This window comes from Bos indicus x Bos taurus, chromosome X (assembly GCF_003369695.1).
Source record: "Bos indicus x Bos taurus breed Angus x Brahman F1 hybrid chromosome X, Bos_hybrid_MaternalHap_v2.0, whole genome shotgun sequence".
NCBI classification, from domain to species: Eukaryota; Metazoa; Chordata; class Mammalia; order Artiodactyla; family Bovidae; genus Bos; species Bos indicus x Bos taurus.
Window position 1 is genome coordinate 54,203,509 of NC_040105.1, and position 20,937 is coordinate 54,224,445.

General features: G+C 40.7%; 2 protein-coding genes across 3 annotated transcripts in view; one reads left to right on the plus strand and one right to left on the minus strand.

Annotated features, from left to right (window-relative positions):
* LOC113887184 (P antigen family member 3-like) overlaps positions 1–19,042 on the plus strand; it is a 76,219-nt gene extending 57,177 nt beyond the window's left edge. Inside the window, exons 1-5 of one of the 2 annotated variants that reach the window (XM_027534142.1) lie at positions 13,756–13,839; positions 14,744–14,823; positions 15,299–15,437; positions 15,882–16,007; positions 18,930–19,042. In XM_027534142.1, the coding sequence (XP_027389943.1) occupies positions 14,752–14,823; positions 15,299–15,437; positions 15,882–16,007; positions 18,930–18,952 (360 nt within the window). In that variant the 5' untranslated portion in view covers positions 13,756–13,839; positions 14,744–14,751 and the 3' untranslated portion in view covers positions 18,953–19,042. Of the gene's footprint in view, positions 1–13,755; positions 13,840–14,743; positions 14,824–15,298; positions 15,438–15,881; positions 16,008–18,929 lie in introns of those variants that run through there. The other variant, XM_027534141.1, reaches the window with a different exon arrangement.
* The window catches only part of LOC113887185 (X antigen family member 5-like), a 151,636-nt gene that overhangs the window by 70,486 nt on the left and 60,213 nt on the right, over positions 1–20,937 (minus strand). The gene's annotated exons all lie outside the window — the stretch shown is intronic.

The following is a 20,937-nucleotide window of genomic DNA, read 5'->3' on the forward strand; positions in this document are numbered from 1 at the left end:
AAAAACCATAGCCTTGACTAGACGGACCTTTGTTGGCAAAGTAATGTCTCTGCTTTTCAATATGCTATCTAGGTTGGTCATAACTTTCCTTCCAAGGAGTAAGCGTCTTTTAATTTCATGGCTGCAATCAAAATCTGCAGTGATTTTGGAGCCCAGAAAAATAAAGTCTGACACTGTTTCCACTGTTTCCCCATCTATTTCCCATGAAGTGATGGGACCGGATGCCATGATCTTCGTTTCCTGAATGTTGAGCTTTAAGCCAACTTTTTCACTCTCCACTCTCACCTTCATCAAGAGGCTTTTTAGTTCCTCTTCACTTTCTGCCATAAGGGTGGTGTCATCTGCATATCCGAGGTTATTGAGATTTCTCCCGGCTATCTTGATTCCAGCTTGTGCTTCTTCCAGTCCAGCGTTTCTCATGATGTACTCTGCATATAAGTTAAATAAGCAGGGTGACAATATACAGCCTTGACGTACTCCTTTTCCTATTTGGAACCAGTCTGTTGTTCCATGTCCAGTTCTAACTGTTGCTTCCTGACTTGCATACAGATTTCTCAAGAGGCAGGTCAGGTGGTCTGGTATTCCCATCTCTTTCAGAATTTTCCACAGTTTATTGTGATCCACACAGTCAAAGGCTTTGGCATAGTCAATAAGGCAGAAACAGATGTTTTTCTGGAACTCTCTTGCTTTTTTGATGATCCAGCGGATGTTGGCAATTTGATCTCTGGTTCCTCTGCCTTTTGTAAAACCAGCTTGGACATCTGGATGTTCATGGTTCACGTATTGCTGAAGCCTGGCTTGGAGAATTTTGAGCATTACTTTACTAGCGTGTGAGATGAGTGCAATTGTGCGGTAGTTTGAGCATTCTTTGGCATTGCCTTTCTTTGGTGATAGAAGCAAGGTCCAATGCTGTAAAGAGCAATATTGCATAGGAACCTGGAATGTCAGGTCCATGAATCAAGGCAAATTGGAAGTGGTCAAACAGAAGATGGCAAGAGTGTTGACATTCTAGGAATCAGCAAACTAAAATGGACTGGAATGGGTGAATTTAACTCAGATGACCATTATATCTACTACTGTGGGAAGGAATCCCTTAGAAGAAATGGAGTGGCCATCATGGTCAACAAAAAAGTCCAAAATGTAGTACTTGGATGCAATCTCAAAAATGACAGAATGCTCTCTGTTCATTTCCAAGGCTAACCATTCAATATCACAGTAATCCAAGTCTATGTCCCAGCCAGTAACACTGAAGAAGCTGAAGTTGAACGGTTCTATAAAGACCTACAAGACCTTTTAGAACTAACACCCCAAAAAGATGTCCTTTTCATTATAGGGGACTGGAATGCAAAAGTAGGAAGTCAAGAAACAACTGGAGTAACAGGCAAATTTGGCCTTGGAATATGGAATGAAGCAGGGCAAAGACTAATAGAGTTTTGCCAAGAAAATGCACTGGTCATAGCAAACACCCTCTTCCAACAACACAAGAGAAGACTCTACACATGGACATCACCAGATGGTTCACACCAAAATCAGATTGATTGTATTCTTTGCAGCCAAAGATGAAGAAGCTCTATACAGTCAACAAAAAGAAGACCAGGAGCTGCCTGTGGCTCAGATCATGAACTCCTTATTGCCAAATTCAGACTGAAATTGAAGAAAGTAGGGAAAACCACTAGGCCATTCAGGTATGACCTAAATCAAATCCCTTATGACGATACAGTGGAAGTGAGAAATAGATTTAAGGGACTAGATCTGATAGACAGAGTGCCTGATGAACTATGGACGGAGCTTCATGACATTGTACAGGAGACAGGGATCAAGACCATCCCCATGGAAAAGAAATGCACAAAAGCAAAATGGCTGTCTGGGGAGGCCTTACAAATAGCTGTGAAAAGAAGAGAAGCAAAAAGCAAAGGAGAAAAGGAAAGATACAAGCATCTGAATGCAGAGTTCCAAAGAATACAAGAATAGATAAGAAAGCCTTCCTCAGCAATCAATGCAAAGAAATAGAGGAAAACAACAGAATGGGAAAGACTAGAGATCCCTTCAAGAAAATTAGAGATACCAAGGGAACATTTCATGCAAAGATGGGCTCGATAAAGGACAGAAATGGCATGGACCTAACAGAAGCAGTACATATTAAGAAGAGGTGGCAGGAATACACAGAAGAACTGTACAAAAAAGAACTTCATGACCAAGATAATCACGATGGTGTGATCAGTCACTTAGAGCCAGACATTCTGGAATGTGAAGTGAAGTGGGCCTTAGAAAGCATCACTATGAACAAAGCTAGTGGAGGTGATGGAATTCCAGTTGAGCTATTTCAAATCCTGAAAGATGATGCTGTGAAAGTGCTGCACTCAGTATGCCAGCACATTTGGAAAACTCAGCAGTGGCACCTTAGGGAAACTCAAAGGTAAGGTGGTGGTGGTTGTTCATTTTCAATCGCTCAGTCGTGTCTGACTCTTCTCATGAGACCCCATGGACTGTAGCACCCCAGGGTCCTATATCCTCCACTATCTGCCATAGTTTGTTCAAATTCATGTCCGTTGAGTTGGTGATGCTATCTAACCATCTTATCCTCTACTTCCCCCTTCTCCATTTGCCTTCAATCTTTCCCAGTGAAAGGTTGTTGCTGAACCATGAAAGACGCCGTTATTCTTGGCCTCTGGAGGAGAAGACTTCATTCCGGGGCCAGAGACAAGGCTTGATCCTTCGGAGCTTTTGTGTAATAAAGTTTCATTAATGTATAAAAGAGATAGAGAAAGCTTCTGACATAGACATCAGAAGAGGGGGCAGAAAGAGTGCCCCTCTGCTAGTCTTTAGGTGGATGTTATATAGCTACTAGTAGTCTGCTAATTAAAGAAAGGAAATGTCTCAAAACTCAGAGAAGGGCACCAGGCCCCTCAACATGCATTTTGAGATAACATTGGCACCAGGTGAGTCATCCTGGGCCATAAAAGGATTGACTTGAATCTTGAAGAAAGGCAGATTTCCATACAAATATATAGTTTCATTAACATAGATTAGGAGAACAAGGTATGAGTTTAACATACTGTTTTGTCAAGTGGGTTCTGAGCTTTTAGGCAGAACCACCTTGAAGACAGAGTCTAGGGTAAATGCATAGAACATTAACATAGCTTAAGACTAGTATTTCCATAAGAAAAATGCATTGGTTAGCCCAAGGTTTGAGAAAAGTGAAGTTCAGGTGGAACCAGGTGTCATTATGGCAACACAAAATTTTAAGAGAAATCTCTTTTTATATTTGTATAGAGAAGGGGAAAAAATATAACACCAGTTTGTTTCCTCCTGCCGCTTAAGAGAGAGATAAAAAAATGTCTGACACTTGCAGCCTATTTCCTCCATTTGGAGACCCCTGGCCTTCCTGCCTGTTACCCTCTCATTCCCCTCTTTTCTTTTAGGAGAATTATGTTGCCTAGGGAAAGGGGCATCGTTCTCATTCCATAACTGCTTCCAAGCTGATAAGGGGCATTGTCCCTAAATTTGAGAGGCAAGATATTCTCCTAACCCTCATATTGAGGGTCTCTGATCCAGGGGTCCCAAGTAGTAGCTGGAGGAAGCTGCAGCAGTCGCAGGAGTTTGAGCAACCATTTGTAACTTAAAAGCCTTTATGTGACTAGAAACAAATCCAGCTACACAGTTACATGTGCAGGGAGCAAACAGCAAAAACGGAACAATCAGAATTACTCTAATTAAGATAGTTTTCCACCATGGGGGACTAGTTAACGTCTCCCAAAGTGAGGCAATTGAGGCTTCAGGAGCATCCATAGCCTGAATCATCTTGTTCATGTGTTTAGTAAAATGAGTACCATTAGTGCTCATATCAGGTATATATGTACAGCACTGGGTATGAATAATGGCACAAGTTCCTCCTTGTGAGGCTGTCAGAATATCTAAGGCCAATCTGTTTTGTAAAGCCACCTTTCTAATTTGTATTTGTTCAGCATTAACAGCTGAAATAGAGACACAGATGTATAGAACAGGCTTTTGGACTCTGTGGGAGAGGGAGAGGGTGGGATGATTTGGGGCAATGTCATGGAAACATGTATAGTATCATATAAGAAACGAATTGCCAGTCCAGGTTCGATACAGGACCCTTGGGGCTGGTGTACTGGGATGACCTGGAGGGATGGTACGGGGAGGGGGTGGGAGGGGGGTTCAGGATGGGGAACACGTGTACGCCTGTGGTGGATTCATGTTGATGTGTGGCAGAACCAATACAATATTGTAAAGTAATTAGCCTCCAATTAAAATAAAAAAAAAATTTTTTTTAAGAGCTGAAATAGCTTTTTGAGAATCTTGTAATGCCTGTTGAGTAAAAGTAGTCAAAGCATCCACTCGGAGTATAACATCTGTAGTTCCCAGAGAGGGAACAAACACTGAAGCCAAATAATCACACCAGTGAAATGCAGATCTTGCCCACCGAGTTTAAGGTGTGGTAAATTAGCAGGCTTTTCTGGAAGCTCTGAAAATATGAAGCCGTGAGTAAAAGCTAGACCTAGGGTGCATCTCCCTATCTAGCCAGAGGGCTCATCCTATAGGCAAGAGCCACATATCCAATAGGTCCCTTTGGAGCAAGCCAGCGTGACTGAGATATCCAGTCCCAATCGGCACTTGGCCAGGCAAAGGGAGGACCTGAACTGGGGTTGGAAAATACGGGAATGATTACCTTGCATATTTCCTGAGGCAAAAGTCCCAATTGTTTCCAATCATTATAATTAAGTTGTTGGCTAACTTCTGGGGATGGCTCTATTTGTCCCCAGCATATAGGGGCAGTAGACATTAGATGTCCTTTTTCAGGAGTTAGCCATATAACCTCATATCATCCCATATTTGATAAACGTCAGGTAAAAAGCCACTAGATCTAGACCCATTTACCTTCTGTGTAGCGAAATAGTCATAAAACCAAGACAATGAATAATCAAAATTAAAAGCCACATTACATTCATAGTTAAAGTACAAAGTGTTGCACCAGTCCATCTTAGGATTTTTAGATGTCATCAGATTAAGAAGAGGCATCACATATGATTGTTGTCGAAGGTATTCGCAGAGTTGGAGAAAGTCTTTTCCTTGAAGTGGAGATGTACACCATGGGAAGCCTTCCACTGATGAACAAGGGAGCACTCTGCAGACCCAGCAGTTAGACCAACTGTGGAATGCAGCATAGGAGTGAGCCCAGGACAGGAAGGCATTGTCATGAGGATCAAACGGCAAACTCAGGATTTTTGGAGTCAGCAGAAGTAGGCTCACACAGATTATCAAGCCCATCTGAAAAGTACAAAGTCAGAGCATAGAAAGTAAAGACATAAAATGACGTCACTTAGTTCTGATCAGGGTGCCACCTCTTAAACTTGAGTGTGATGCACCAACGAGTCAATTCCTGGCACTTTGACAGCTGTGGGAGAGGAAAGAATAAGCTGGTAAGGGCCTTCCCAGAAGGGTTTGAGGGACTGGCCCCCAGATCCCAATGTTTTTATCAGGACCTCAGTTCCTAGCTGAAATACAGGCTTGCTTGACTCAGGCTGGGTCAGCAGTCACCTGCAGGAGTTCCATTAATGCCTGTTGAAAAGCTGAGAGCTGAGTTATATAATTAGTTAATTCTAAGGCTTCAGGGTCTATAACAAGGTCTGTGCATAATAAAGGCCTTCCATAAATACATTCAAAGGGGGCAGCCCCTCCTTTTGGGGGGCAGTCCCAGCCCTCATTAAAGCTATGGGTAGAACTTTAATCCAATTGTCCTGTGTCTCTTGAGTTAATGTGCACAGATGTCTTTTGATAATGTCGTTAGCTGTTTCAACCTTTCCTAAGGATTGGGGTCTCCAGGAACAGTGTAAATGATATTCTATTCCTAGAGCTTTAGACATCCCCTCAGTTAGAGCCGCTTTAAAGGCAGAGCCAATGGAGAAGGCAATGGTACCCCACTCCAGTACTCTTGCCTGGAAAATCCCATGGACAGAGGAGCCTGGTAGGCTGCAGTCCATGGGGGCACGACTGAGCGACTTCACTTTCACTTTTACTTTAAAGGCAGAGCCACTGTCAGTCTGAAGCCTCCGTGGCAGCCCAAACCTGGGGATAATTTCATGGATTAAAATTCTTATAACCTCCTTAGCCTGTTCACTATGACAGGGAAAAGCCTAAATCCATCCAGTAAAACTATCCACCCAAACGTGAGAGCAAGAATATCCATTAGCTTGTGGCATATGAGTAAAATCAATTTCCCAGTCCTCTCCAGGATATTTTCAACTTCGTTGTAATCCAGATTTTGCTAGCTTTTCAGTCTTTGGGTTATTTTTCTGACAATCATAACATCTTTTGACAATGTCTTTTAAATTTTTCATTATATTTTTACCTTCAAACAAATGAGAAGCCATCTGGTAAGTACTCTCTTGAGAAACCTATATGCAGGTCAGGAAGCAACAGTTAGAACTGGATATGGAACAACAGACTGGTTCCAAATAGGAAAAGGAGTACATCAAGGCTGCATATTGTCACCCTGCTTATTTAACTTCTATGCAGAGTACATCATAAGAAACGCTGGGCTGGATGAAGCACAAGGTGGAATCAAGATTGCCGGGAGAAATATCAATAACCTCAGATATGCAGATGACACCACCCTTATGGCAGAAAGTGAAAAGGAACTAAAAAGCTTCTTGATGAAAGTGAAAGAGGACAGTGAAAAAGTTGGCTTAAAGCTCGACATTCAGAAAACTAAGGTCATGGGACCTGGTCCGATCACTTGATGGCAAATAGATGGGGAAACAGTGTCAGACTTTATTCTTTTGGGCTCCAACATCACAGCAGATGCTGATTGCAGCCATTACATTGAGAGGGTAACAGGTAGGAAGCCCAGGGATCTCCAAACGGAGGAAATAGGCTGCAAGTGTCAGACACTTTTTATCTCTCTTAAGAGTCAGAAGGAAACAAACTACCGATATTTTTTCCCTTCTCTATACAAATTTCAAAGGAGGCTTCTCTTAAAATACTGTGTTGCCATAATGACACCTGGTTTCACCTGAAGTTAACTATTCTCAAACCTTGAGTTAAGCAATGCATTTTTCTTATGGAAATGTTTGTCTTAAGCTATGTTAATGTACTATGCATTTACCCCAAACTCTGTCTTCAAGTGGGTTCCGCCTAATGGCTGAGAACCTACTTGTTATCTGAACCTATTGGCTCAGAACCAGTATCTTATACTCAGACATTGTTCCCCTAATCTATGTAAATGGAACTATTTGTATGGTAATCTGCCCTTCTACAAGATTCAAGTCAATCGTTTTATGGCCAGGGATGAATCCTCTGGTGCCAAGATTATCCCAAAATACATCTTATGAATGAGGGGCCTGGTGCCATTCTGAGTTTTAAGACATTCCTTTCTTTCATTAACAGAGTGCTAGTGACTATATATAACATCCAGCTGAAGACTAGCAGGGGGTACTCTTTCTGACCTCTTCTGATGCCTATGTCAGAAGCTCTCTCTATCTCCTTTATACTTTAATAAAACTTTATTGCACAAAAGCTCTGAGCGATCAGGCCTCGTCTCTGGCCCTGGATTGAATTCTTCTCCTCCGCAGGCCAAGAATCCCAGCGTCTTTTCCTTCAGCAACAACCTTTGAAAAGTAAAAGACGCTTACTCCTTGGAAGGAAAGTTATGACCAACCTAATTAGCATATTAAAAAACAAAGACATTACTTTGCCAACAAAGGTCTGTCTAGTCAAGGCTATGGTTTTTCCAGTGGTCATGAATGGATGTGAAAGTTGGACTGTGAAGAAAGCTGAGCACAGAAGAATTGATGCTTTTGAACTGTGGTGTTGGAGAAGACTCTTGAGAGTCCCTTGGACTGCCAGGAGATCCCACCAGTCCATCCTAAAGGAGATCAGTCCTGGGTGTTCATTGGAAGGACTGATGCTGAAGCGAAACTCCAATCCTTTGGCCACCTCATGCAAAGAGTTGACTCATTGGAAAAGACCCTGATGCTGGGAAGGATTGGAGGCAGGAGGAGAAGGGGACGACAGAGGATGAGATGGCTGCATGGCATCAGCGACTCAATGGACATGAGTTTGGGTAAACTCCAGGAGTTGGTGCTGGACAAGGAGGCCTGGCATGCTGCAATTCATTGGGTCACAAAGAGTCGGACATGACTGAGTGACTGAACTGAACTGAACTGACCTGAAGTACTCTCTACACCTAAACGAAAACTCTGGTGTAAACTCTTAAGAATTTTCCATTCAGTATTTTCAGGAATTGTTAATCGTCCATCCTCAGACTGTAGCCATCCTTTATCAGTAATCTTTGCTCCTCTTTTCTCATATCTTTCTAATTCTTCCTCAGTATATTGTGGGTTTTCCTGTTCCACAGGACCTGTCCAGATCAAAAGCATCTGCAGTGAAGGGGATTCTTAAAGTGCTGCTTTTCTGGCTTGGAAGTCAACCAGCTGATTACGTTCAGCTACTTTACTCCCATCCCTGCTGTACCCTTTGCAGTGCGTTACACATATTTCTTTAGGACAATATATAGTCGTTAAAAGTCTCTGGATCTCTCTGAAATGCTTAATAGGTTCTCCTGTTGCCCTTTTAAAGTGTCTTTCTTTCCATATTGCAGCATGAGTGTGTAAAGTCAAATAAGCATACTTAGAATCAGTGTAGATATTTGCTCGCTGCCATTTGCTTAACTCTAGAGCTCGGGTCAGAACCACAAGTTCCACTAACTGGTTCCCGGGGGGAGAAATTTTGCTTCTAAAACCTGTTCAGCAGTCACCATGGCATAACCTGCTTTACACTTCCCATCCTGATCACCAGCATCAGGGTCTTTTCCTGTGAGTCAGCTCTTCCCAGCAGGTGGCCAAAGTATTGGAGCTTCAGCTTCAGCATCGGTCCTGCCAGTGAATATTCAGTTGGTTTCCTTTAGGATTGGCTGTTTTGATATCCTTGCTGTCCGAGGGATTCTCAAGTGTCTTCTCCAGCACCACAAACCGAAAGCGTCAATTCTTTGTCACTCAGCCTTCTTAATGATTGAAGTCACACATCTGTACATGACTACTGAAAAAGCCATAGTTTTGACTATACAGACCTTTGTCAGCAAAGTGATGTCTCTGCTCTATACTATGCTGTCTAGGTTTGACATGGGCTTCCTTGATGACTCAGTGGTAAGGAATTCGCCTGCATGGGTGTACCTATGGCTGATTCTTGTTGATGTTTGACAGAAAACAACAAAATTCTGTAAAGCAATTATCCTTCAATTAAAAAATAAATAAAGTGGCAAAAAAAAGAAAAAAGAATCTCCCTGCAATGCATGGGATGCAGGAGTCATGGGTTTCACCCCTGGGTTGGGAAGATGCCCTGCCATGCCCAATGGGAGGAGGGCATGGCAATCCGTTAAAGTATTCTCGCCTGGAGAATCCCATGGACAGCGGCACCTGGCAGGCTACAGTCCATGGGGTCATAAAGAGTCAGACACGACTGAAGCAATGAGCATGCATGTATACTAGCTTTGTCATAGCTGTGCTTCCAAGGATCAAGTGTCTTAATTTTATGGCAGCAATCACCATCCACGGTGATTTTGGAGCCTCCAAAATTAAATCTGTCCGTGCATCCACTTCCCCCCTTCTGTTTTCCGTGAAATGATAGGACTGGATGCCGTAATCTTATTTTTTTGAATGTTAAGTTTTAAGCCAGCCTTTTCACTCTCCTCTTCCACACACATCAAGAGGTTCTTTAGTTCCTTTTCAGTTCCTGCCATTAAAGTGGTATGATCTGCATATCTGAGCTTCTTGATATTTCTGCCAGCAACCTTGATTCCAGCTTGTGAGTCATCCAGCCCAGCATTTCCCATGATGTGCTCTGCAAGTAAGTTGAATAAGCAGAGTGACAATATACAACCTTGTCTTACTCCTTTCCCAATTTTGAACCAGTCCATTGTTCCATGTTTTATTCTAACTGTTGCTTCTTAAGCCTCATACAGGTTTCTCAGGAGACAGGTCAGCTAGTCTGTTACTCCCATCTCTAAGAATTTTCCACAGTTTGTTGTGATCCACACAGTCAGAGGCCTTGAGGTAGTCTAGTCAATGAAGCAGAAGTAGATGTGTTTCTGGAATTCCCTTGCTTTCCCCATGATCTAACAAAGGCTGCAATTTGATCTCTTGTTTCTGTGCCTCTTCAAAACCAGCTTGTATATCTGGAAGTTCTCGTTCCATATACTGTTGAAGCCTAGCTTGAAGGAGTCTACTAACTGGAGGCTTCAGAAATATGGGACAATCTAAGCTTGAGAAAGTGGAGGGTATGAATGAACCCCAATAAGAGAGAGAAGAAGAGGATTCTCTACTTTCCATGTTGTTAGCAAGCTGAGCAACAGCTAGACCATACCTTCAAGCTCTTGTGTAGGACAGTAGCCTTTATCTAGAAAGTCATAAACAGTTCTGGAACTGTAAGAGAGGGAGGGAGAGGGCAGTGAGTGGGAGACAGGCACCCTGAATGGATGTGAGAGACCCAATAGAAGGGGGTTGACATTAAATGGAGGGCGGCTTTGGACTAGAGCAGATGTGGTGGACATGGGAAAAAGTAGATACATTAGACATTTTCGAAGTAAAATGGACAGAACTCAGCAAGAATATTGACTTGAGGTGAAGGAGAGGGGATTGTTAACATGGTTAAGACCAAGTTTCTGTGTCCTGTCATAAGGGTACAAAAGTGTCATGGGGAATCCTGGAAGTTGGCCAGGTCTGGGAAGAATTCCAAATAAGATTTTTAGGTTTATGAGCTCAAGGTCTAGATGGATACAATAACCAGTATTTACATACTTAAAAGATCCTTTTCCTTTTTAAAAAAGTGAAAAGTATTGAGATATAATTTATATACAATGAAGTCAATGTTTTAAAGCATTACCGTTTGTCAAGTTTTGACATATGCATCAGTTCAGTTCAGTCGCTCAGTTGTGTCCGACTCTTTGCAACCCCATGAATCGCAGCACGCCAGGCCTCCCTGTGCATCACCAACTCCTGGAGTTCACTCAGACTCATGTCCATCGAGTCAGTGATGCCATCCAGCCATCTCATCCTCTGTCATCCCCTTCTCCTCCTGCCCCCAATCCCTCCCAGCATCAGGGTCTTTTCCAATGTGTCAAGTCTTCATATGAGGTGGCCAAAGTACTGGAGTTTCAGTTCAGCATCATTCCTTCCAAAGAAATCCCAGGGCTGATCTCCTTCAGCATGGACTGTTTGGATCTCCACTCTCAAGAGTCTTCTCCAACACTACACTTCAAAAGCATCAATTCTTTGGCACTCAGCTTTCTTCACAGTCCAAATCTCACATCCATACATGACCACTGGAAAAACCATAGCCTTGACTAGACGAAACTTTTTTGGCAAAGTAATGTCTCTGCTTTATAATATGCTATCTAGCTTGGTCATAACTTTTCTTCCAAAGAGTAAGCGTCTTTTAATTTCATGGCTGCAGTCACCATCTGCAGTGATTTTGGAGCTCCCCCAAAATAAAGTCTGACACTGTTTCCACTGTTTCCTCATCTATTTCCCATGAAGTGATGGGAGCAGATGCCATGATCTTTGTTTTCTGAATGTTGAGCTTTAAGCCAATGTTTTCACCCTCCACTTTCACTTTCATCAAGAGGCTTTTTAGTTCCTCTTCACTTTCTGCCATAAGGGCAGAAGAACTGTACAAAAAAGATCTTGACGGCCAAGATAATCACGATGTTGTGATCACTCACCTAGAGCCAGACATCCTGGAATGTGAAGTCAAGCGTGCCTTAGAAAGCATCACTACGAACAAAGCTAGTGGAGGTGATGGAATTCCAGTTGAACTATTTCAAATCCTGAAAGATGATGCTGTGAAATTGTTGAACTCAAAATGCTAGCACACTTGGAAGACTCAACAGTGACCACAGGGCTGGAAAAGGTCAGTTTTAATTCCAATCCTAAAGAAAAGCAATGCCAAAGAATGCTCAAAGTGAAAGTGAAGTGGAGTCGCTCAGTTGTGTCCGACTTTTAGCGACCCCATGGACTGCAGCCTACCAGGCTCCTCCATCCATGGGATTCTCCAGGCAAGAGTACTGGAATGGGGTGCCATTGCCTTCTCCAAAGAATGCTTAAACTACCACACAATTGCACTCATCTCACACACTAGTAAAGTAATGCTCAAAATTCTCCAAAGCCAGGCTTCAGCAATATGTGAACCATGAACTTCCAGATGTTCAAGCTGGTTTTAGAAAAGGCAGAGGAACCAGAGATCAAATTGCCAACATCTGCTGGGTCATTAACAGACTTCCAGAAAAACATCTATTTCTGCTTTATTGACTATGCCAAAGCCTTTGACTGTGTGGATCACAATAAACTGTTGAAAATTCTGAAAGAGATGGGAATACCAGATCACCTGATCTGCCCCTTGAGAAACCTACATACAGGTCAGGAAGCAAGAGTTAGAACTGGGCATGGAACAACAGACTGGTTCCAAATAGGAAAAGAAGTACGTCAAGGCTGTATATTGTCACCCTGCTTATTTAACTTATATGCACAGTACATCATGAGAAACGCTGGGCTGGAAGAAGCACAAGCTGGAATCAAGATTGCTGGGAGAAATATCAATATCCTCAGCCTTTTGCATACCATTGTGTAAATGCTACCAGAATAAAAACGTAGAAAACGTCCCTTTGGTTTGAAAATGCTCCCTTGGGCTACTTGCATTCAGACTCCTTCCTCCACTCCTATACCCTGGCAACCACAGATATATTTCTCTGCCTACAGTTGTGCTTTTCCAGAAATGCATTGACATGAAGTCATGTAATACACAGCTTTCTGTGTCTGACATCTCTCATTGGCACAGCTGAGATGCATCCTTGCTGTTACATGCATTAGTAGTTCCTTTTTAAATGACTGTGTAGTGTTCTTTTGTACGAGTATACTCTTTTGTTTTTCTTTCTTCTATATACCAGTTGTTGAATAGTTGGGCTGTTTCTAGTTTTGGCTATTAGGAGTACATTAGTAGAATATTTGAATAAAGGTTCTTGTGTGAACATTTTTTCCTTTCTCTTGGGTAAAACTGGGTAGAATTAAAACTCCTAGTAAGTACGAAAATTCTCACTATAATAGAATAAGAATGTGCTACTAGAGAAGAGTGAAGAAATAGCTATAGAAGGAATGAAAAGGTAAGCCAAAGTGTAAACAACACCTAGCTGTGGATGTGTCTGGTGGTGAAAGTAAAGTCCGATGCTAAAAGGACAATATACTGTATAAGAATAAGAGGTATATTCAGAGAAACTAGTTACCAGTTCAGAGATTTAAATGTGCAATGTACCAAGCAAAAAGTGGAAAAAGAGGTATTTATTTATGTACTTATTCCATGGAAGTGAGTAAAGCCATTGGGAGTATGACGGAAAACCCCGAACCAACGAAGGAAATGGTTCATCAGACCATGTGTAAAAATAGGTATTATAATCATAATATCTATTTCTGTCATGACTGTCTTTCTGAGACACATTCTCCACTAAGGGTAACCTGGGACTACCTATCACCACAGGTTGTGGATGCATAAGAAAGACTGCAGTGGAAGGGAAAAAATATAGTCTTCAAGCCCCTTTCTCATCCTCCAGAGACCCTGCGGTTCCAGGAGTCTATCTCAGTGGTGGGAAAACCTCAACCTGCACTGCACAGGCCCAACTCAGTGAGCATGTGCAGTGTCTGCGCGTGCGCACCCCTTGCTGCGCATGCGCTTTGGTGTGCATCGGCCTTCCTGAGCGTTCTGTGAGGAGCGTTGGGCCTGAGGCGGGTGTGTTTATTCAGTCCCGGTTCTTTGTCACTTCTTGAGACTCACCAGGTAGGTTAACAGATCTGTCCTGTCTGGAGTTTAAGTGTGTGTGTGTGAGGGGGAGCCAGCGAGTTTCGGGCGGGTCGGGCAGTGCGATTTGGGGCCTTTGAAGAGGAAAGCTCTCGAGGTCGTCATCTTTCTCCTCACAAGTGTCGCGACGCCATAGTTCTTGCCTTGGTGATGGGAGAAGAAGGGCAGTGGGCAGAGGAGGGCAGGGGGTAGGATGATGGTGGGGGGAGACTTGGGGGTGCTATTTGAGATATTTGGTTCATTGGGGCCCTGGAACTGAAAACAGAGCACAGAATCTGGGGCCGGCAGTGGGACCTGGGCAGGGGGCAGGGTGGGCGATTAAGGAAAGGCCTAGAAACCGGACTGCAGTGGGGTTGTGACTGTATCGTGGGTTTTGTGGTAAGGTACCAAGGGAGAAGTGGACCGGTTGCTCTGTATGCAGCCTCACCTCAGCCCCAGACACTGAGAAAATCACCATAGTCAGGCTGTAAAGACTGAGCCTTTCTTCGTGTTCCAACTGAATTCCAAGGGAGTTGGGGAAAATAGGTCTGGTGAATAGGAGTGTGATAAGAGCAATAGTCCTGAGTTTTTAAATTCCTAGCAGCATTTCACTAAATATATTTATGATGGAGAATTCTGTTGTAAAATCAAACGTCCTCCCAAAAATTCAGCCGCCTTGTGTACCTTCAGGTGATTTCTCTGCCAGCTTAGCAAAGACACAAATGGCTTTGCAAGCGACTGTATTTGGTGTAATTGAAATGCATGTACACTCATACTTAACCAGAGTTTTCTTTTGAAAGTATTCTCACATTAAAAAAAAATAAGTCAACATATGGTGGTCAAAGTGATCAAATATAGCTGTACTCTTAAATACATTTTCTAAATCACCATATTGTGTTTTCAGGGAGAAATATGAGTGGGCAAGTGGCATCAACATTGGGACCTACAAAGCAAGATTGCTCCCAGGTGGATGAACCTGTGGTTGTGAGTAACCTTACCATTTGATGTTTTCTGTTAGCACAAGTTTATTTTTGAGAAAATGATGTTAAGTAGTACAGATGCAGTGATAAACGTCTTCCATGCTGATAAAGGGTGAGAATGTGTCTTAGGAAGGAACATTGATCCAGATATATTATAGTCTGGCGTTGCCTGGATGATTATAGTGTTAAATTCCCTGGAAATGTGCCCAGTGACTCCCTCCTCCTGCTAATTAACAACAGGCTGCATACTTCCATCCCAACATAGATTTAAATAACTTCCAAAGTCTTTCTGGGTAACTCTTATGGGAGCTAACGCTTCTCTGTGGGAAGAATAACTTTATTAAAAGTAAGCACATAGAATTGTGTTGGGAAAATGTTGTTAGGTTTGCTTACGATCAGATATATCTATGTATTAAATATATTTATGCTATTAGATGTATTAACAACAAAAGTTTTTATTTGCATGCACATTCTACTAGGAGCAGCAGCACAGTGTTGAGCAATCTCAACAAGAAGAACCACCAGCTGAGATTCAGGATATCACACCTAGAAAGGAGGAAGTACATGGAGAGGATCCAGTGAATCGTGATGAAGAAGAGGAGAAGGATCCCTTTGAAGGTAAAGTGTATCTGTGTGTCATGCCTTAAGACATAACTAGTAAGAGGAGGAAAGGAAACATTAGAAAAGGACTTCAGACAGTTCCTAAAAAACTGAGGAGAGTATAGTTTGCAGGTTAGTGTGGTCGCTCAAATTTTCCCTTGTTTTCAAGACAAAGAGAGGCGGGCAACTAAATTGTCTGAGGACAACCCTGGAAAAGGAAAATGGTAATATCATTCGGAAAATTCTGCTTTCCTTTTTCTCCAGCAAAACATTCCCAGAATAATGCTCCTGAGGTTCTTATTCATCCATTTTTAGCATACTAACCTAAGGCTTTTAATTCATAACACCGAGGGAATGAATATCATCATTCGCTTGTTTATACTGTATGCTTTACAGTATGCTTATACTGTATGCTTTACAGTATGTTTATACTGTATATAATTGATGCATTTTTTTTTAAAGATTCTGGCCTGGAAGCTGATCTCCAGCGATTGGCTCTGGCAAAGACTGGGGGTGAAGGTGGAGATGGTCCCGATGTCAGGGAGGAGTTTGCGTCAAATATAGAGCCTGTTGAAATGCCAGAAGCAGGTATGTCATCCATTCAGAAAGTAATTTATGTGGTTTCTGTTTTTCAGAATATTATATCTTTACTAATATAGAGGGAACATTACTATTATTTTAATAATAGAGTTCACATATTCTTTGAAAGGTAGTTCAGACCCCAGATACCTGAGTGCCTGACTTATAGACTTTCAAATAAAGAAACAGACAGGATCAAAGCCATATCAAAATGAAACTAGGAAACTGTTTTCTTCTCTTGTGTATAAGTACTTTAAGCAACAGCTAATAATTTTCAGGTTCTTCTATAATTTCTGCTTGTAGCAAATATGGAATGCATTTGTAATAAATACCAGTTTATTTGAAATATGCTTAGGCATCCAAGTAGGTTCTAGTACCAGCTTTAGCATAATGTGTGTGATTCTGTGAAATCCCTTAACTTCTAAACTCAACTTTACTCATGTAAGTTGTGAATTCAGAACAGATACACGCAGATGCTGATTTTTCAATGCTAATTTTTGCATTCTCTGATTCTCTTTGATGGAATGCATACAAGAATACTCTGTTTTGTATGATGTATTTATCATAAAATGTCATCTTGAGTCAAATTATAACAGGGGGATTGAGATTTCGTTTTCTGACGGGGGACACATGTACACCTGTAGCTGATTCATGTCAATGTATGGCAAAAACCACCAGAATATTGTAATTAGCCTCCAATTAAAATCAATTAATTAATTTTTTTAAAAAAGAAAATGAGCCAACATTCTGCTTGATGTATGTTAAATTCTCTCAAATTCTGAATTCTCTAGCTCTTAAAAAAAATTTGCATTTTAAATCCTTTCCCCAGGGAAGCATGAAATGACTGAATAATAAAGATAGTCTAGTTTCCTGTTTCTGTGGCTGATCAAGTTGAGAGAGTGCATTTAGTCAGTGATATTCAAGGCAGGTGTGAGTAAGATACATATGCTAAGCACACTAACTGCCCCCACGTTTGGTTTTCTTTGCGGGGGGAGGTTGCTTATTTTAATCGGAGGATCATTATTTTACAATACTATGATGGTTTTTCTATACACCCCACTCTCACTCTTAAAGAACTAATAAAAATATGAGCCTCATGATATAATCATCTCTAACCATATCAAGTATGTTATTTTTCTTCTTTGATACATGAGTTTAAAAAGTTTTGAAGGCCAAATATTGTAACTCTAGTTCTTCTCGCATAATCAACTTAGTGTCTTTCACATACGTGTTTTCCCAATTGCTGACAATGAATTGCATGGTTCTGATTTTAAAGGAAGAACTTCATAGTTAGGGAAGAACGTACTGTGTATTAGCCTTCTAAATATTTTCACTTTATGTTTTTTTTTCCATTCCATTAGAACAATTAGACAAAAATAAAACTTTCAGATGACTTTCAAGTAACTACAGAACATGATTAAAATGTTCTCATAGAAAAATCTTAGCCCTAAATATGTGTGGTATTTAAAAAGAAAAATACATAAATTACAAGGTACATAAATCCTACATCCAACATAAAAGGTAAGAAAAAGAGCAACAGAATAAACCTAAGGAAAAAAGAAAAAGATACTTAATAAAAGACAGGTATGAATTGTTAGGAAGAGGAAAATAAACTCAACTAATAAATAAAGACAGTGTTCTAGTTTACAAAATTTTATATATATACACATTGGACATTAGTTCCCTGTGCTATATAGTAGGACCTTGTTGTTTATCCATTCTGAATGTAATGGTTTGTATCTGCCAACCCCAAACTGCCAGATCCATTCCTCTAGGTTACATCATTGTGAAGCAAATGGACAAAGCCCAAGTACACATAATTAGAAATATGAACAAGACACTAACAGTTAGTATATTACAGAATTAAAGCAGAGTATAATCTGTAACTCAAATATTTTCAGAATATTGATGAAATGGCTAGTAGGGTAGAAAAACAAATATTATTTAACATACCCCACAGTAACTAAATAACTAAACATCACAAATACCGTGGATGAACTTTTGAAATTAGTCAGAGTTTTCTCTCAAAAGCCATTATCATTTAGAAACAAAAAAATATGCTTTTCCAGATTTTCTTTCTCTCTTCTTCCTTGCTTTTCTCTTTCACTCATACTCCCTCTTGCTCTCCCTTTTCTTCTCTCCTTTTTTTTCTTTCATTTTTGGTGTGGCTGTGAGAAACAGTCCTATTTCTGCTTCACATTTTGATGTCACCATGTCGCCAGTGATAGTAATGACTTAAAGTTAGTGTCACCATATAATGTATTATACCAACTGGAATGCTTTCCAGGGTGAAAAGAAACATTTAGAATTACATGAGGGCCGCAAGTAAAAAGGGGGACAAATGTTTAACCGACTTAAAACCACCATATCAGGGATAAATTAGAACAAATGAAAATGTCTACACTTTTCCACAGTAGAGAAGAAACAAATGTAATACTGGCCTTTTTATTTACTTCACTTAAGCAGTAACAGAGAGAACAACTGTTTAGCTATCCTATATTCAGAATATTATTTCAAACCAAGGCATTTAAATGATACTTTTCCTGGGATTTTTTGTTTCAAGTTTTGTGTATTTTGTTCTCCTTAGGGTGTTTTTTGTTGTTAGATATTTTACTGAATGTGTACACAGTTTTGCCTTCTACTGAAAACTACCTTCTGATAGGTTCCATTGATTTCATTTGTTCTGAACTCAGTGTCCTTCTTTTCGTGTATAACTAGGAAGAGTAGTGCGTTTTTAAAAATAACTGGTAATATGCTTGAAAAGTATATAAAATCTCTAGAGAGGATTAACTGAAGGTAAGCCAAAGGGTCTCCCTTAGTGTTCCTGTTTTAGTCCATTTTATAAAACTACAACTGCAGTGAACTTTGTATACCTCTCCTGTCTTCGAAATAAAGTTCTGCTAAGTAACTTTTTTAATGTTTATATTATAGGTGAAGGGCAGCCATTTGCTTGAAAGAAGATAAACTGAAACCATCTATGCTGCTCTTATGTTGTGTATTTGACTGTTAAAGTTCTGTCAATAAAATTTCATTTTCTACTTGCACATTTTTTTGTTAAATTTATCCCTGGGTATTTAATGTTATTGAAAATTCATGGTTTGTGATTTTTATTGTCTAGTTGAGGATGTATGTAGAGATAGAATGTCTGTATATGGATTTTCTGTCCAACAATTCCTCTAAATATGCATATTAATTCCACAAATTTAAATGTAGATTATTTTTGCTTTTCAAAATATACTATTATATTTGAATATCAACAGTTTCTACTGGCTTAAACCTTAAGCCTTTCCTCATTTTGCAGCATTGAACAAATCTGGACAGAATATTCTTGACTAAAGTAGGTGATAATTGGCATTTTTCCCAATAGGAAATGAAATATCTTCTCCATTTCAACCTGTTTACGTTGCTTTTTTGTAGATATACTTTATCAGAGTAAGTTCCATTCTATTCCTAGTTTTCTGTCTTGAATATAGATTAATTTTCATCACTTATACTGCATCAATTGTAATGATCATAGAATTGTATTCCCTCCATTTTTCTGTTAATGTGGTGAATTGCACTGGTAACCTTATACATTTAAACCACCCTTGCACTTCTAGGGTTAAAAAAATTTGGTCATAACATGTTCTTTAGGCATAATCTACATGTTAATGCCTATACATACATATGTATACCCACACATAAAAGATTCATAAAAGCCTTTGGTCTTCTCTTGAATAAATGGGTTTACAAACCATGCCACCCAAATCTCATACAGTGTCCCTGATGAAATCATTGACAGAGAAACATTTTTTAAAATGTAATATGTTTGTACTGCCCTATAGAGAAATGGAATGCCAAAGCCATTGTTAAAGGTTGTAGGGAGACAGGAAAAAAAAACTGCTGTCAAATTCCATGGCAAATAGCACAGCATATCTTTCACACATTTTTGACTTCCCTTCCAAGGTTTTTTGGGTGCAGGGAGAGAGCAGCCACAAACATCTTTTCTTCTCCATGACATCCTCCACTGGCTTGATAGTCACCAGATCTCAGAAGCCCTCCAGTTGTGTGTGTGTGTGTGTGTGTCTGAATCACTCAGTTGTGTCCGGCTCTTTGCGACCCCATGAAGCCTGCCAGGCTTCTCTGTCCATGGAATTCTCCAGGCAAGAATACTGGAGTGGATTGCCATTCCCTTCTCCAGAGGATTTCCGAGCCCAGGAATTGAACCCTGGTCTTCTGCAGAGTCTTTACCATTTGAGCTACAGGAAAGTCCTCCAGCTGTCTGATTCCTCCCTTACATCCTTATTATTAACATAAGAACAAAATGCTTACATCTCTGAGCCCGCATCTGCATCCTAATGCACCAAAAAAATATATTTCTACAACAAAGGACCTATTCAGACTTTACTCTGCTTAGCTAATAACAGGGGATTATAAATAGCAGCTGTTGTGCCCTTATAGAGGTATGAAAATCCAGGTCCTAAAGGACTGAAAATGGGAGGTTCAAATCTACCATGAGACTTAAATTAGAGTATCCCATCTTACCAAAAAGTATTTGAAAAAGCCCCTAGGTCATGGAGCTGTCTGACAAGATTAGATCCTAGCTAGAAGAAAAGGGAAAGGAATGAGGGGAACTTCTGAGACAAAATGACTTGAGTTTTATCTGCTCTGTCTCCTTATTGGCTATGACATGAAATAACTGGGCTTCCCTGGTGGCTCAAACAGTAAAGAATCCGCCTGCAGTGCTGGAGACCTGGGTTTGATCCCTGTGTTGGGAAGATCCCCTGGAGGAGGCCACAGCAACCCACTCCAGTATTCTTGCCTGAAGAATCCCCATGGATAGAGGTGCTGACGGACTACAGTCCATGGGGTCACAAAGAGTCAGACACGACTGAGCGACTAAGCACAGCACGTGACATAACTAAGAGTATCAGTACTGGCTCTGACACATACTGAGTGA